Below are 19120 nucleotides of genomic sequence, written 5' to 3' on the forward strand. Positions count from 1 at the left end.
GTGCCAGAAGCTTCTATTAATGAAATAAATGTGTTTGCTCTAGCAGGGTATTCTCAAATCCTCAGGTTCCTACCAGAAAAGAGGGATATGCAGCTGCTGGGATACACAGATGAAGCAGGAAAGTGTTATAGCCACCAAGTGACAGGCCAGCAGAACTCAGAGGTCTTAACTCCTTGGAGCATATCACTGCTAAAGAACAAGGTTTTATTTTTGTATGCAGTTTCAGTTCTTTAGAGTGTGATTCTGTGTGCATGCACACATGCATGGTGTGAGAGAGAAAGATCATAACAGAAATGTGTTAAAATCATGAGCAGCTTGATGGCTGAGCTGAGCTGCAGGGAAGCTTATACTTTATTTTTCTCAGTATTTCTTCTCTCAGTGGTACGCATTTTATTAATTTCAAACAAAAGCACTTGACACCAACTGAACCAGCCAAAGGATAAGCAAACAGAAATGACTGAAAAATTATGGAGGGGCAAAGAACTTTGCATTGCTGGCCAAGGTCTGCTTTGAAAAGAGTGTACCACTGAGGTAACTGAAAGCAGGAAAACTGAGAGCAAGACTAATTGGTGTGTTGAAATCAGTGATCTGAGAGAGGAAAACCAGACACCACTGTGTAAACAGAGCACTGCAGGTTGCCGAGGCTCTCTTAAACAAGTGTACACCAACTTCTTCTACTTACATAAATGATCGGGTCCTTTCAGCACGAGGCGAACTTGCCTGCTTCCATAGGGAATAGCAACCACTGTGTCATCGACTGTGGGAAGGCAAAAATGCACGGAGTAAATAAGCAAGGAAATTCCCATCTGTTTTCAAATAAGCATTGAAAGAGGTGCATTTTACTAGGCAGCCAAAAGAAAAACCTTAGGACCAATTAAAATTGCCAAGAATTGTTAAAAATCTGAAAAAAGGACTTGTTAAATGTAGTAAGAACCTTCTGCTTAGAAGAATCCAAAACTGTTGATTTTATTTATCCCCAAGTCCTTCACAACTACTTATGGTTTTCATGAGTAACTAGTAAGTTTTTATTTCATCACAACTCCACTTAAATCTCTCAAGTATTTTGAATCAGTGTCTATGACAAAGCAGAGAAGCATAAGCTTAAACTGATGTTTAACCAGACTAGCTTTCCCATTTTTCACTTGTCTTTTTTCCACTTAAACCCCACAGCTTCTCCATGATCCTGTCCATGCTATGTGATGGTCCCCTAGTGCTCTCAGGTATGTCATTCCTTTCGCACTTCTTATTTTAATGATCATAAGTGCTATAGTTCTCCTTCCCTTTCTACACTGCTGGCAGAAAGCTGCTGGAAAAGCAGAAGCCCATAAGACTGTCATGTAAATAGGTATTACAGCAGGATTTTGCAACTATGAGGCCCTTGGGAGCTTTGCCAATTGCATTTAAACTGAGGTGTGAATTAACCTGTAGGTCACATGCAGCTGTAAAAGTTAGGTCAGCATTTCTAAAGAGGCAGTAAGCTCCGTAATGTCCTGAAGGCAGACAGAAAGACACAGAAAGATGATATAAAATGCTATGCCTAGGTGATGAAGTGGCCTGCGCAGAGAATGGACTAACCAGCATATTTCATTCACCTTTCCCTGTCCTTTCTGCCTCCTTCCCATATAACTGGAAGTCGGGAAAGAAAAAGTATGCCTAAAAAGATTTTTCTGCGGAGTAAGAAGATGGTAGATGTGAGAGGAACAAAGTCTTTTTCACTATTTATTCATTAGAACTTCTCACATCTATGTCATGAAATGCCTTCTAGCAGGAGCTACAGCTCTGCTCTCAAAACAATGTTTTGGTTTGTCAGGTGAGGCTAACTCAGACCATAAAAGCATTTTATCTTTTATTCAAACATAGGAGTTGGGATCTTATGCTTTGGACCAGACCAAACTGGCAAAGCTGTTGGAATACAGCTAAATCAGGATTCTCACTTACTAGCAAAATAGTTGTTGATGTTGTCATTTTATATCAAAGATGAAGAGGCAACAGAGAAAGTTGAAACACTACCAGAAACAGGAATTTTTAAGCAATAGATTTATTCTTCCAATACATTAATTCCTCCAAACCCATAATATCTTAAAAACGGCGAACTTTTAAATTTTAAATTCTGTAACGCATCACAGGAATTTTTGACACTCTTATATTTCAGAGCTCTGTGGGATGAAATACTCATACTTTTGTTGTCCCTTACCATCCCAGAAGCAAGGCAGAAATTTAAGCAGTCTCTCTAAGTGCCACAAAAGTTGTGTGGACATATAGGCTGTTTAAATTTTCAGGCACTTCTGAACCATGTCCCATTTTCAAGTTGTGACTTGATATGTTTTCTCAAACTATCCAAAATTACAATGTCTAAGTCTCTTGTAACACTGTGTTTAAACTCAACACACATTTTGCTTATACACATCTCCGACACCACACTAATCAGTAAAGCTAGGAATCTTTCATGTCTATACATAATTCAAATTTTCTGTTTAGAAAGACAAATACTCAATTTCTAGGAAGTTAATTAAATACTGACATGCTAATACTACTTTGTTGGTACCATTCTGGCATTCAGATTCAAGATACCAGTAGGATAAATTATCCATTTTGGGAAGCAAAATACAAAAGTATGACATGTCATTTCGCTGTATATATATAATACAGTTTTTGGAATGAGTGTGGAAAAACAATAACTTGAATTAAAAAATTCCAATATTAATGACCATTTTGCAGGTCTTATTTAAGAGTCGTCCCATGCCATTATTATGTCTGACTGTCTCTCAGTTACAAGCTCTGCACTACAGAGTTAATAACTCACTGATATGTCACAGAAAACCCAGACAGTTTAAACATCATATGAGCTTATATTCTCAGCATGCATCTTCTGCCCCAGGGTATTGCTGGGACTATATTTCACCTGATCTTGTAGTTGCTCTCCATTTGAAATCCTAGCATGCTTTATGTGAAATGCAAAACTCAGTGGGATTTATGCTTATCACAGTGCTTCCTGCTTTCAAAAAGCAGAAGCAGTGGGGACTGAAGGATAATTTCCTGAGGTTAACAGTGATAAGGAGGAGACATTTCCTGTGAAGAGATGTGAAAGTAAGCAGGCTAACATTTAGTCACAGGTCTCTCCAGCAATAAGCAGAGACAGATTGTTGAGCAGTTGTGTGGAAAAGACACAAAATGCTTTAACATGTGGTTGGTTTTCTCTGTAGATACATAGAGAAGCAAAGGAATCTATTTTTGACAGCCATAACAAGAGTAATTATGTGAATAACTAGACAGCATTATATTTTCTGTGAGTCTCTTTTGAAACTAATCTACTTTGCTAGAAGATGTCAGTCTTGTTTTAGAGAAATACCAGCTTTGCACTGGGGGATCAGCAGAATGCACTCACAACATATGGGACTAACTCTCTAGTTTCTTGGTGAACACAAAGAAGCCTGCTTAAATGCACCTTATCTTCATAGGAAGGATGTACACAGTTCCCTAAAGAAGATATAAAATAAAAAGAGAAAGATGCATTTTCTGCAGACTTCTAAAGAACCACCTAAGCCACCCAAGAAAAAAGAATGTTTCTGGAATGAATGAAGATTTTTGTAGCTTATTTATTATTTATCTTATGAAAGTATCCTGCCCTACTATGTTTCTGTCTCTGAGGCCATTGGGACACATGTACTACCCCTATAAAAAGTGAAGAAGCTGTTTCTATAGGAAATGCTAAGTGTTTAAAAGCTCTATGAATTCCTTTCTCTTATGCCTTTGCATGATATAAACACCAGAGAGAAGGGAACTGGATGTGAGCACCAAGAGAAAATTACTTTAATATGACGAGCTTAACATTGTATTTGGAATGGTTCTGAGATATAAACAGCTTCAGAAAGTATTGGGACAACTCTGGAGTAAAGGTCAACCATCCAACCCCTAGAACAGTCCTCAAGATTGAATACTGTTCTTAGAGAAACAAAAGTCCCAAGCAAGGCCAAAGAACATCTCTGCTGATACCTGGTCACTGGTGTACATTTCCCGTCTGATTTTTCTAATGCTGCATGGCATCCTGGCTTTTAATCCCTTGTTCAGACAACAGATAGAGCACGTAACCAAATGAGAGCATTGGTCAGGATGCTAATGAGGGGAGTTTGGAGGCTGAAGGTCAATATCATGCATGACATCTTCTGCATGATCTAGGAATATGGAAAATGATTTCTGTGTATTTAATTAGGGCTGCTTGGTTTTGCCTAGTGAACTGTAGTGAGTGTAGGAACTTCATAGTTGCATGAAGCACACAGAAAACAGTTGAGTCTGCAGGATGCTGTTCTTGTGTGAAGGTTGGGTTTAACTTGGGTCAATCAGTCAGTGGAGTAATTACATCCTGAAGTAATTACGAATTCATGAATTCAGAGAATCATACAATCCTGGAATCGTTTAGGTGGGAAGGACCTTAATATCCAGTTCCACCCCCTGCCATGTGCAGGGATTCCTTCCCAGGTTGCCCCATCCAATCTGGTCCTGGACAGTCCCAGGGATGGGGCAGCCACAGCTTCTCTGGGCAGCCTGTGCAAGGGCTTCTCCACCCTCACAGCCAGGAATTCCTTCCCAGTACCCCACCTGACCCTGCCCTCTGGCAGTGAGAATCCATTCCCTGTGTCCTGTCCTTCCATGCCTTGTCCCAAGTCCCCCTCCAGCTCTCTCAGGCCCTGGCAGGGGCTCTGAGCTCTCCCTGAAGCCTTCTCTTGAAGGCTCTTCTCTTGAAGCTTCCTCTTCTCTCTGTCTCAGAATCCCCAGCTCTCCCAGCCTGGCTCCAGAGCAGAGTGGCTCGTGCCCTGGGAGCATCTCTGTGGCCTCCTTTGGACTGGCTCCAGCAGCTCCACATCTTGGTGCTGTTGGGGACTCCAGATCTGGAGGCAGCTCTGCAGGTGAGGTCTCAGCTGAGCGGGGCAGATGTTGGATATTCCTCAGCTGGCAGATGGGAAAAGCTTACTGGTATCAACACCGCGTGTGGACTGCAAGCTATGTCTACAGAAAAAAGTAGGATTATGTCTACAGAAAAACAGGATTATTTTATAAAGATAACTTGAAGTTTAGCTATCAACTAGTGAATCCAGTCATTTAAATGGATGACTGGATTAAATTTATTTATCCAGTCATTTAAATGACTGGATAAATAAATTTAATCAGGCCCTGATCACAGATTTGCTTTTTTATTTATGTTTATAGTGACAAATAAGTGAGATGCTGATACAGAGGAAGTGCCAACAGTGCTGGGGAAGATAAATGCAGAAAAATGAGCACAATAGATTTTTGAAAGAATTCCAAAATTTTCACAACATTTACATAGATCATTTTGAAGCCAACCTCAAAAAGAATTCATATTAATTCACACATGTGAAGGGGATTCATAACTGTGTCTTCATGATTTTAAAAAATGTAATTAAAAAATACTTACTTTTCATAGATTCAAAGTTCCTAGTGTTGCATAAAATCATATATGCTTACAGCAGGGAAGTGAATAATGCCACATGGTTTATACAGACTGCACACAAAATCTGTAATTTTCCTAGCTCTGCATAACAATTACATACAGGCAAATGTGTCAGAAAAATCCATTCTCTAACATTTTTTTCACAGAGACATTTGTCTCAGTTTAAGATTGTGCTCTCTGCCATCTGCTCTCTTACCTATATAACATTCTTTACATTTAATAGGACACCACTGGGAGTAGATACTAACATTTTAGTATTCTGCATAATATATTAGTGCCTTTATCCTCAGCAGAGAAGAGGTGAGCACCTTTTTACCACAAATCAACTAAAACCCAATTAATTGCTCATACAGGTAGACATTTGCCAAAAAAATTAGCAAACACTATTATGTCTCAGGTGGCCTGGAGATTTCCAAATCTGTTCCTGCTCATTGCAGAAAACTTAACAATGAGGTGAAATTCCATTCCAAATTTTTTGTGAATTATTTCCTTTTTCCTCTAATATACAATTCTGCTTCAGCAATGGAACTCTTATGAGGATTATTCCTTTCTTTCCTTCATACAAAATAGTTACCCCTTCCCTTCCCTTCCCTTCCCTTCCCTTCCCTTCCCTTCCCTTCCCTTCCCTTCCCTTCCCTTCCCTTCCCTTCCCTTCCCTTCCCTTCCCTTCCCTTCCCTTCCCTTCCCTTCCCTTCCCTTCCCTTCCCTTCCCTTCCCTTCCCTTCCCTTCCCTTCCCTTCCCTTCCCTTCCCTTCCCTTCCCTATTTACCTCCTACTCTCTCTCTCACTCAGCAAACACAGAGCAAAACACAGCTGCACTGTGCTATCAGCTGCTATGGGCCATGCTCCATACCCTTACAGTTACTCTTTGACAGAGAGAAGCTTTTGTAAAAAGCAGCTCCCCCTGTTATAGAACCCTCAAGTATACAAACACTGTCTTCAACAGGTGTTATGCTGCTATTTGAATCTTTAAAGTCATATGCTATTCAGCAATTGTGAAGTTGGTCCAGAATGGTACAGCTGGTCTGATTAAACTCTAAGGCTGAGGGCAGTTTTTCAGGCTAGCACATGTGATTCCTTAGGTGTCTCTACACAGGCATGAAAAGATACCTTTTAATCCTTCCTTTAATCTGACCAGACACACCCTATCTCTCACCACAAAAGTTTTGTAGCTCCATCTGAGGTGATGTAAACAGCTTGAAAAAACCTGTCTGGGGTTCAGGATAAACTCACTGGGGCACACTAATACTGCTTTACACTCTGGCTTAGAGCTGGGTCAGCATGCAGAAAAGGGCATTTTTTTTGTAGACATCCCTCATGTCTGTGAAGACATCTCCCGACAACCTAGGATCCTCAGTTCATCATAGAATGCAGCACATGTGATGCTAAATAGGCCTTGGAGAGAGCATTCTGCCAGGCTGATACCACCTGCCCCTCAAGGTTCCTCTCTGCTGTAGAGCAGCATAAACTATTCTGTTCACAGCAGTGTGCACCAAGTCGTACGCATAGCCAGCTAATACAGCCAGAGAGGTGCTGAAAGGGCTTATTCTCCTGCTCTTCATAAGCAATTAGCTGAGATGGGGAATATGCTGATGACACCTTTCCACAAGCCTCTGTCTGCCCCCACAACCTGACAGCACTCTGAACAAGGCTGCTTTAATCCAAGGGGCAAGCACCTGTTAGGACAACTGGACGGACCACAGTTGTTCAGGTACTGAGAAAGAGTGGGGTGAAATCTAGCTTGCAAGAAACAGAAACTTCACTTAAAGAGGAAGGTGGCAGTTTAAGAGAAGGAACAGCTTACTTTTACTTGCAGAGAGCTGGGACTTATACTGGCCCCGAACCAGCCGGCAGGTGGACCCATCTCCATTGCAGACCCCACAGTTATCTTCCTTGACAGCACTTCCCAGCTGGTGGTCACAGCCAACAATCTGGCAAGAAAGAAATATGTGCAGTTCAATGTGAGCACTTACCGACTGACTGGTCAGTCCATCTTTGCAACTAATTGCTCTAAATTTCTCTCTTAGCATCTCTTGAAGGCCATAAAGTACCTTAGCAATGAAAGAGGCTGGCTGGGAGTGTGCACTGAAGTCAGGCGAGAGATAGTGAACAGGTTAGTACTCAATGGCCTTTGAAGTCTAGAGGAAGAAAAGAGTATTGTTGGAGGTTGTTATTTTAGGGCATTATGAACATTTCTTGGTCAGAGTCCTATCAGAAATTTCACTTAGAGTTTCACAAAGAAATGCCTGAAACAGATAAAAATACAGATAAGAAGCAGACTGATAGATAAAAGCAAAGAGTAGCATGGACAATTGTAACATGGCTCTGAAATTTTACCTGCTATGCAGCTGGGGAAGGCATGTGGTTATAATTATGTTTGACAATAATCCCATTCCACACTGTCAATGCCTGTGTTCAGACATTGTAAAAGATCTGATAAAGAAGGCTGAAATGATTGCAACAAAAGAATTGAGAGTCATTGTATGAATGCAATTACCTGCTCCGAAATTGGCTTTATTCCTACATGCAAAATGTTTGGTTCAAAATTTTAAGAGTTAAATAGACAAACTAGGTTTCTCACTTTGCAACCCCCTGTTATTCTGAGGAGAGTTAAATAATAATTTATAATTTAGTACATTTAAAATTAATTAATGGACTATCTGTTTAACACAGTGTTTATGCAAGCCTTTTGCTTTAAGTTCTGAATACAAGTTATGAAATTTACATGTAAATAATTGAAATCCAAGAAATTAAGAAAGTCCTTAAAGTGCTGTAATTACCTCTGTAAGTATTAGAAAATGAAAGGCCTTCTAGCCTACTGGCACACAGAGTAAGCAATGAACAAATATTTGTCTATAACTTCTAATGTCTATAACTTCTAATATATACAAACACAGGGAATTTTAAATTAAGTGTTTTTTCAGCTTTAAATTTTCCCATGTTTCTGAGTTTTAGTTAAATCAGAAAACTAGCTCCTGGGAGCAAATAGGGCACTTATCATCAAGACCCATAAAAACTGTGTATAACTTGCCCACTGAAACACTCAGACAAATATTTCTTACTTGTACAAATCTGAGTGCGCAGAAGTACGCATCTCTCGTAAGGTGATATATACATCTGAGTTTACCACTTTCTCTTCATTTGTCTGTGAAAATATAGGCTTTAATAACTAGTATTTTCTTTTAGGAATTCAATTCCCATTTCTAACATCAATGTTTTACTAGCTGCAGAATAGCTGTTTCTTTGATTATGTCATATTGACAGTATAATTAATTTAATTAAAATCATTATAGATTCAAGCTTGGTGAAACCTATCATCAATTTTTTTTGATTTTACCTACTTCTTCCAGGTCAGAACCAGGTGAGGCCTCCTATGCTCATACATTATATTATGATCCCTCTAAGGGAATTAATGAGGCCTGAAGAAGTAACAGCACAGAAATTATACTTTTCCTTAAAAAGCTTGTCATATTAAGGCTCCAAGAGACATTTTAACACATTAGAAACACTATGACAAATAATGGATAGAAAACTGAAGAAAAGTGTATCTTGACTGTGACTACCCCATACAAAACTTCCAAGCAGAGATACACAAATTGTATCCACAGTACTCTGTAAGATTCACATCTATTTTTTTTCTGAATAAGAATATCCTACAGGAGCTGAACGACTCTTGATATGCATAGACTGGCATGCTTTAACTTACATTAATCTCATTGTGTAGACAAGATGGTAAAAAGAATCACTTGGATGACCTGAAAACTGTATGACAATGCCTACAAATCAGATTTTCCTTCTAGTGCATTACAGATCACTAGCCCCCACAGTGAGAAGGGTTCTGCTGGGGAGCCAGATAACAGAAGAAAGGTTTTAATATCTGCTCAATAATTCAGTTTAGGGTGGTACACAAATCTTGATGCCTTTGCCTATTTTGAAACGAATGTGTGAACTGCTTGCATAGGAAACAGGCTGGATCTTAAATCCAGGAATGAGGTAACCAATTTCAGAAAACTGCATTTTCTACTTTAAAGCACTTTAACTTTATGAATCATCAGCTCACATGTTGCCATGGGCTATACCCTCATTAAAGTTAATTTATAAACTGAGCATTTTTGAGCTGGGTCACAACTTGTGAAGGAAACCACCAGGAAAATCTCAGGTGTGAAAGGAAGTTATATTGTGATTTGTTTCTTTTTTTTGAGTTGGACAGCTGTTACCAGTGTACAGCATGAAAATATTTCTTCTGTTGAAATGCTGCATTTTGAATGGAAGTATGAGCTAAGTAGAAGTATAGAGATCTTCGTGATTATTAACATTTCTGTGGTATGCACAAAATATATATTAACCATACTGGATTTGGCATTGTCTCAGATAATTTTATGCAATTAAAAGTTTTGATGAAATTAAATAAATTTCCTATTTCTCCCCAGGCTTCTGCAGAGACTTTCTTTACTCTCTTATATTATTTGTCTAAGAGATATGCAGAGCTCTGGGTATATGTATGAAATTTTTATCAAAAAAACTTATGAATGATTAACTAATGTCTGAAATAAAAAAATGCTCCCAAGTTTACTTTTTTCTTTTTTCACTACCTAGGAAAATTCCTCCTTCTTTTGAAAGTAATTACATGCACTAGAAAGGTTGCTAGTGTTTGAAATGGAGTAATTGATACTTTAAAATGAAAAACAGTACTCCAGATCTTGTATATTAGTTTTTAGTGTTCTTACATGAAAACATTTTGCAGGTTGGGCTCGTATAAAAATCAGACAAGGAAATATTAAAGTGCTCCTGAAAAATTACACAGTTCGTGAGAACAATATCTTTTGTCTCTGAGCAGAAGAAACAGAAGTTTGGCTGTTGAGAACATGTCATTTCCATAACATTATTTTCACTGTCCATCAAGGCTCCAGAGAACTCAGTGATAAAGATTATGGAATGAGTGAAAATATGTCACCACTGCCCCAGAAATCTGCAAAGGGTTAACAGGAGGGCAGAATTTTTTCTTTCAGCATCCACCTACTGCATGAATAAAACACAGAGGGAAGGTTTTAAAATTACTGTTATCAGAGATGTCAAAGATGCAAGACACTAGGAGAGGCCAGCTATCAAGAAAAGTAGACTCACTTGGTCTGCAGAAGTAGAAAAGTCTGCCAAGATTCTGACCTATGGGCATGCTAACCTGAAAAGAGGTGGTTGAGGACCTCATAATGAAAATAAGCACCATGGAAGACACTTCAGCATGGTAAGCAAAGGAAACAATTAGGATACTGTACCTCCTATATACAGCTCAGAGTAATGACTTGGGGGACACAGTTTGAAACAAAATAGTGACATTTTTGGAATCAGAAGTCTAGGGAATATTTCATTCTCTAAAAATCTTTGAAATATCAACTCCTTGTCTTGGTTTGAAACTGGATCCAATATTAAAACCTTAATATGTCCTGGAGAGTTTAGGGAGTTGAAGCTTTTTCAATCCATAAAGGTCTGGGAAAGAAGCCCCCACTAGGAACAAAAATGGATTACTACAACAAATTGTGCCTGGAAATATTCTGAAGTAAGCAGTTTTCATACTCATTTCTATTGCATGTTAAGCTTCCTCCCCTTAAAGCAGGTTAATGAAGCACAGACTTTCCACACTGAAATCTTTCGAGTTTCAAGTTGCAGAAGTGTGGTCAGAGGTTTGAACTGCACATTGTTACCACACAAAATGTCAGAAGCAGCTCCATTGAGTTCCCTGACAATCTAATCCAAACTCCATTAAAATCAAGACCATGTATTTATAAGTTTGATAAGGATGAAGCTCTTGTGTGTTTCTAAAGGTGCTTCTATGAAGCTCGTTACTACTGTGGTTAAATGCCCTTAAAGCAGTAAAGGCAGATTTTGCAGACCTCTGGAGGTCTCTCAGTACACGGAAAATGTGAGCCATGAAGTACCAGAGTGAGAAAATAGTTGATACAGGTGAGTATCAACTGCCTGCCCAGATCTTCTTCACCACTGCTAAAGTGACCTGATTTTTTATTCTCCTTATAGGTTTAGCATAGAAAGTCTAGCAACAAAAAGCCAGAATAATAACAGCTAATCCCTAGCTGGCTAAGCCTGTATTGTTTTCTGGCATAAAGTACAACAGTTCTACTCTGAGGTAAAGATTCCCTATTACATTTTAGGCTGAGGTCCCAGACTTCATGCTGAGTCTCTCCCTGCTCTCCCCCCAGCACCCCCCTAACTCCACCTGACAGCCCATGGCAAAACAGAAAAATAAGGCTATTCCTGCCTGACTCTGAGACACATAGCAAAATAATTTTTACAGGATGCTGTAGGAAGAGAGATGGCTATCAGGTTAGCAGATCAACTGTTTGTGTGTAGTTTAAACACATTGAGCCAGAAGTCCCACAACAGGAGTTGGAACTAACTCACTGAGTGTGTGCATGAGTGTTATAAGTGCATGCATTCCACTTGTGGACTTGAACTCTGGCTCAGTTTCGCAGATTTTTCCAGAAATAAAACTGGACCAGCAATGACAGGTTCTGCTTCAGCCCTGCTAGTCTGGAAATGCCCTGAAGTAAGAAGTTTTCATAATAATTTCTATTCAGCATTAAGAAATCCTGGGCAGGAAATAATGTAATAAAGCAAGCTTGCAAATCTAGCCAATTATAAATAAATCTCTCTGTTTTTCAAAGGGCATGTCTGTAGTTCAAATGTAAGAAGTTCTGAGAATCTGAAAAAAAAACAAAGTTGCCCTTCACATAGATACTAATGTGGGGCTCAATGTGGGACTTGAGTGGATTGTCATTGCTCAGTTGAAAAACGTTTTGGATGAGAGCCATCATTTCAACTGGGTTCAAAATCCTATATTACAGAATCGGCATGAAGAGCTAGCTGCTCTACTTTTCCAATTACTGAAGAGAGAACAATCTTGAGCCTGTATAGCAAACTGGATCTGGGTTGGTGTCTGTGATGTGGGGACTTGCACCTCCTGCTGATGAGGTATCTGACCTTCAGTGCACTGACATCCTTGAGATGGCATTTTACAGCCCCAGCACTTTTCTGGCACAGCTTCATGACATTATCCTGTCACAGGCAATCTTGACCAGCACCAGGCACTAGGTAGGACTCTCCTAGGTCTCCAGGAGTTCAGGTGGAGGTACACCACAATCCAACTAAAATTGAACACCATAAGATGATTTTCACAATGGCAAGACAATTAGTAACTATGCTGGTAACAGCAGGCCCAGTGACATATGCAATCAGTGTACTTGGTATTCAAGACAATAGATCTTGCAACTGTTCAGGCACTGTGAAACAAACTTCACTTACTGATGCGTACCCCAATTGTTAAATACAGCCACTGAAGTGGCTAAGATACATCATCCAACACATGAAACATGGCTGGCCAGCTTGTTGATTTGTTGCTGCTGATTGCCTTATCTACCACTAATCCACTGCAACCAATCTGCAGATCCTGCTTGGCATCTTCCCATCATTCTGAGCTAGCCAGAGCTCTCTGCTATTAGTATATTTAAGCAAAACCCCTTATATAGCCTCACTCAACCAGCACAGCAGACACAACACATTGGGAATCAGTGGTTTAGCCAAAGCTCTAGAAGAAAACAGCAAACATCCAGCAGCAGAAGGAACTGAAGAGATTTTTGTATTTCTTAATTTTCTCTCAGAGAAAAATAAACGTAAACTCATTCTGAAGCTACTCTTGACTTAATAAAGAGCAATTCAAGTAATTTTAAAGCTGTCACTTCTTAAATGAGGATTACAGACACAAAATCTTGGATGTGGGGGAAATGTAACTCCTTATAAGCAAATTTAAGTAGGAGGAATCTTCCAAGATAAAAAGAAAAGATTGAATTTTGCATATTTATTCATTTATACCAACCAATTTGTTGTGTGGGCCACCACGGGAAGGTCCACAGATGTATGAACAAAACTCTCTCTAGTTCATTCTCTGATAATACAGAAAACCAGAGGCTGCTGCTGTGTAAGAGGCAACATTTAAATAGAACTAACTTCTAAGAGTTTATAAACAAACAATAACAGGAAGAAAAGAAGCTTCTATAGTTCTTCAGATTCACTTACAATTTCATTCACACTTCTCTTTGGTTTTCACTGCATTTAGGTTTACATATCCACATTGAGTTGGAGTAAAAATTCGTTTCTCCTTTGTCCTTACGTGCTTGTGCATTTCTTATAGAAAGAGAAAAAAAATCCTAACTATTTTCTTAGCTAGTGCTCTTTAGCAGACCATTACTGAAATTCTTGTTTTTCTCCAGAAGAATCACATCCATTGTATGGAGATCTTAGCAGTTCCAGGGGAAAGATTTGTCAGTTTTTGCAGAATATTAAAATTCTACATCAGAAAGTGATTTCAAAGGCCATTCTAGCACAAAATTCATCAAGGCAGCTCTCCCTCAGCTTCCTGGTAGCAATGTGCTTGAGAAACCAAGAGTAAATTCTGCCTGCTGCACCTACTCTTTTCTCCTAGGAAATGAAACATTAATTGTAAAAGCATTTAATTGACACTTGTGACACATTACATTTGACTGCAATTCTTTGTAAGCTCTGGTGATTGCATGACATGCTTGAAATTGCTATTCAGAGCTCTTTTCGTTGGGTAAACAGGCTTCTTTTGTTGGCAGGAGTCAGTCCTCTCTCGGCTGGATCAATGGGGATCCAGCTGCAGAGCTTTGTTATACCAGTGCCAGCAAAGATTTTCTAGTGCATCAGGCAGTCACATAATCTGTGTAATCAAGGTACAGACATCTCTTGCAGTTCAAATACTTGAGAGAGGCTACATATCCCCAGGCTACTGCTGAAATAGCTTAGCTAGTCTATATGATATTCCAGCCTGCTGCTCAGAGTGTAAAAGGAGTGCATGCAAGCCCTAGGAGAAGACATTTAGGATGAAAGAGGAAACTACCTCAAATGCCTGCAAAACACCTGTCCTGGGTCTTCACAGTAATTGAACCACTTGCCAAGGTCTTCAATGAGAACCATACATCTCTTTTGCTGAGGACTCTCAAAACTGTCCAGCCACTGCAGACACATTACTATCCTCATCCAGCAATAAAGCCATTGCACAGCTGTACACAACTCAGGCTTTTAGGTGTGCTAAGGAAGTACATGAACAGAGATTATTTTCTGGTAACTAAAAGAGAACCCTTAGAAGTCTCTAAGCTGCTCTTTTAAATTTGTTATTACTGCCAAGCCTCCAAATTACAATGTTCCTCCCTCTGTCTGCCACCAGCAGGGAGCTGCCCTGAGTGCTGTTGGTCAAAGACATATGCATAGTATTCAAGTTGGTCAGCACTGGAGAACAGCACATATTGTTTCTGCTAAAAGACAAAAACAAAGTATCTCTGCAGAGGTGCTAACCTCTATTAATCCAGAAAGTAAAAAACTGATAACTCAAGGCAGGAGAATTCTAATAATGCAACTTAAGATTCTTTCACACACAAAAATAATCCCATTTCTCTTCCCTTCTCCACCACAAAAATGTTCTACCTGGCATGGCAACAGCAATTTAAGCATTACTCTTATGATCATTGTTCTCCTCCACATTCCTTTCTATGTGCTGGACAGATGGCATTCTGGTGGAAAAGCTACTTCTTTTGTCTCAGAAAAACTGAAATTCATCAACAAGAGAACAAAATTATGACATGCTATCTTCAGAACATTGGGTAGGTGAGGACAATGTAAGACAAAATATTCAAACAGCAGTTCAATTGTTCAGCCTGGCAGAGGTTCAAAAACACATGACCAACAGAAGTCAAGAATTCAGTACTTTCTGAAATGTTATCTCTGCAGAAAACATCTAGGTTTCAATGGACTATACATATATGTATAAAAGTATTACAAACAGGAGGCATAAATAGTTGAACTACACAAGACTGAAATCCCAGTACTGTTCACATGGGGCAGGATGGACTCCTGGTGTTCTCATTCCCACAAACTGGAGCTGACTTGAAAGGAAGGCACGCAAAGAAATCAGATCCCAAGCTAAGGAATAACTAGGAGAAGCCATGGATGTCCCCATCTGCAAATTCCTGAAGCTATGCCCCAAGTATATTCCACATGGACAGTCAGGACCTAAGGCAGGTTTGTAAGCCTCCAAGAGCCTGCTGAGGTGACCACCTAATCTTGCTTTTACCTGTCCCATACAGGTTTACTGTGACAATGAGTAAAATATCCATGCATTGTAGCCCTGTTTTCATGCCTAAGATGCTTTTGTTTTCTGAAATTCTTTTCCCAAAGAATTTTCTGTTAACAAGAGACATGTTTGTGTAACTGTAAAGTCTGTTTGCACTTTCCCTAGGAGGGACTTATTCTTGATGTCCCTCTGGTCTGACCAATGTGATTGAAGAGGTTGGTCTTTGTTTCACCAATTGAATTGGTCTGTGAAGAATAGTATATAAGGGAGACACATCCCAAAAATAAAGGAACCATTTCCAGCCTTCTGAAGTCCGAGTCTTTGTGTCATTGTGGTGTACAACAGCGTCAGTGCACCAAACTCCAAACATGTAACATTGTTATCCTGATTAGCTCTGAATTTTGGGCTGAACTGGGAACAGGAGAGGATATGTGCAGTAACACTTTGTACATGGAAGGGAGAAGGAGAAATTCTCTATCCTGAAGTTGTGATACACAGGAAATACAGCATGGTCACCTATACTGAGCAGAGCAGATTTTCCCACTCTCCTGAAATGATGCACCAGTTTTTATGGCCTCTGTCTCTGATGAAGAAGTTAGAAGCATGCATACACAGAAAGAGAGAGAGCTGCTTAAGTACTGATGTATATAGAACCACAAAATTGAACCATGGACTAGTTTGGGTTGTAAGAGACCTCAAAAGGTCATCTAGGTCAACCCCCCCAACCATGGGCTGAACATAGAATCATAAAAAAGCCTCCAAAATCACCAAGTTTGACTTTTGACCAGCTGCAGGTAACTAGAGTTAGCTAAAGGTAAATAAGCTTGTTAGCTGACTTGAATTCACCATGCAGCTCAGCAAAAAAAAAAAAAAAAAAAAAAAAAAAAGTCTTAGAAATAAATAAATAAGATTTTTTTTTTCAAACTACCTCCAGTACCATGTGGAAGTAGATCTTTAAAGAGAAATTTAATACTCTGTAAACAGTAGACATTTACATAGGCATTTCTGGGATTCAGCTTTCTATAACACATACGCTCTAAAATTAAGAGAATGTAAAGGAGAAGGTTGGGTAGTTTTTTGAGAAGAAACAAAGGGCTGGGTTTGGTCCTAAACAACTTTTTTGTAGTAACAAATTTAGTTAATGGCCTTCTTAAAAATCCCCAGTTTTATATTCTCTGAATCTGATCCTACAATTAGAGCTGTAATATGATTCATTGTGTTATTCCATCACATAGATTAAGTAATCTTATGGTCTTCAATAAAAAATCCACCAAAAATAGTAATAGTAGTAGTAATAATAATAATAATATTAATGAAAACACTCATACAATTAAGATTAAGTTTGGTTCATCAACAGAAGAATAGCTTTTCAAGTTTTATATAGAAAGAAGAAAACAAAAGTAGAACTCTTTTAGCTTGCTTCTACAGAGAAATTGAAGGAATCAATAGGTCTTACACTTCTTCCTGTACCAGAAGTCAGTTTGTATATAATTCTTCCAAAATACATTTCTCATCAATTTCTTGGACTAGCATGACAGTTTTTAACTTTTCAGCCAAATGGTGTGGGTAACTGTAGCATCATTATTTTTTTTTCAGAATTTTCTGCTAAAGTTTACCCTGTCTTTTATGGACCCTGGCTACACTTTTCGCCTTTGTTTGGAAGCCCAACACGGTTTCATCCTTTCAGCAGATAGTGCAGTTATGGACATTTTCAGTGTCTAAACTTTCAACATGAAAATGGTGCAGCTGTCATGATTTTTCACAGAGAAAGACTGCTGTTGTTCTGAGCTATGGCTGAGATGTTTAAAGCAAACTCACAAAACATACTCTTCACAGCAGCTTGTACGACATGTGGTCACCTGGAATCCCTGGGCTGGAGAGACTGAGAGGATAGCAGACTAGGGTCACTCTGGTTGTGTTCATGACTGACTTCAGGGAAGCAATACTCATTTTTGGCTATGATATGCTTTTGGGAAACTACACAATGATTTACTATTTGGCCACAGATTTAATGAAAACTGTAACAGTTATTTAAAACCCTTACCCTGATCTGGTGTTATACAGCAACACACAGACTCTGACATCCATACTGGACATAGAAGAAGCCTTGAAAAATTTTTCATCACCCATTTGAGGAGGCAAAGACTTTCTTGTTCTTCCTTGCCAGAGTTAAGAAAAAGAACATTTTCAGGATTCACACAGCAGAAGACAAAAATTATATTGAGAGGGAATTAACTATGAATACTATGATAATGGGAAGAAATGAAAGGTTAGAAAAACAGAAACCCCTCAAAATTAAAATGGAGTATTTCTCCTGCAGCAGAAACACTAAGAGATTGTGACAGGGAGACTCAGTAACACAAAGAAGATTTTGTCTACCTAACTAAAAGGAAGCAAGGAAGGAAGGAAGGAAGGGAGGAAGGAAGGGAGGAAGGAAGGAAGGAAGGGGAAGGAGGGAGGGAGGAAGGACAGAAAATACCCATGTTGTTTCCTTTCAGAGAGCTTAAACACGAGGTGCGAGCTGCATGAAACAGAGTGTATAAATCAGTATCCTAACACACATGATCAGTGCAGCCAATTTCCTGGTTTTGTTGCTGTGATAATCTGAAGTGTGACAACAAAGAACAAGCTTGACTTCTAAAAGCAGGAGCAGGCTGTTCCAGAAGGACTGCACCCTGTGGAAAGTGACCCACTTTGGAGCAGTTCGTGAGGAGCTGTAGCTCATGAGATGGACTCATGCTGAAGAAGTTAATGGAGGACTGTCTCGCCGGGAGGGATCCCACTCTGGAGCAGGAAAAAGACTCCTCTCCTTGAGCTGTGGCAGGAACAATATGTGATGAACTGATTTTAACCTCTGCTCCCCATCTCACTTTGCTGCTTACAGGGAGGAGGAAGAGGAAAGGAGGGAGGGGTAGGGGGGAAGATTTTGAGATTTGTTTTACTTCTCTTCATCTTTCTCTCATTTTTTATTGGCAATAAATTCAACTCGTTTCCCCTAGTCTGTTTTGCCCATGATGGTAATCAGTGAGTGACCTCTCTCATTCCTTATCTCAACCCATGTTCCTTCAGTTATAACTTCCCTCCCCATCTGGTTGCAGAGAGCAGCTTTGGTGGGTATCTAGAATCCAGCCAGGATCAACCCACCACTCTGCAACTTTGCAGCTTCAACTGTTGTATTCATAAATTACTTATACTCTCAAAATCCTAAAAAAGGATTCGAAGTACAGGAATTTATTTTTCAAACAGGGAAAATTAAACTAGAAACAAAGTTTTAAATGTGTTGCACTCAGCATACCCATTAATTATACCTATAAAGACTGTTCATATTGTTGAACTTCAAGTCACTGTTTCCTTAAAGGCCATGCTTATTGACTTCAGCATTGAGGTTCAAGCTAGTTGTAATACATCAATATTATAAACATATTACAAACTGAGCTAAACTTAAAATGAGACCCAAAGGCCTGTGAAATAATTCATATTTCTTTTAAAAAAGG

At 39.2% G+C, this 19120-nt stretch overlaps 1 protein-coding gene across 1 annotated transcript in view; it reads right to left on the reverse strand.

Annotated features, from left to right (window-relative positions):
- Positions 1–19120, reverse strand: part of ADAMTSL1 (ADAMTS like 1) — a 193883-nt gene that overhangs the window by 128890 nt on the left and 45873 nt on the right. Inside the window, exons 7-8 of the mRNA XM_066339569.1 lie at positions 7275–7401; positions 683–757 (exon numbers count right to left, since the gene is read on the reverse strand). Of these exons, the coding sequence (XP_066195666.1) occupies positions 683–757; positions 7275–7401 (202 nt within the window). The remainder of the gene's footprint in view (positions 1–682; positions 758–7274; positions 7402–19120) is intronic.

Source organism: Sylvia atricapilla, chromosome Z, assembly GCF_009819655.1.
Source record: "Sylvia atricapilla isolate bSylAtr1 chromosome Z, bSylAtr1.pri, whole genome shotgun sequence".
In the NCBI taxonomy this organism is placed as follows: Eukaryota; Metazoa; Chordata; class Aves; order Passeriformes; family Sylviidae; genus Sylvia; species Sylvia atricapilla.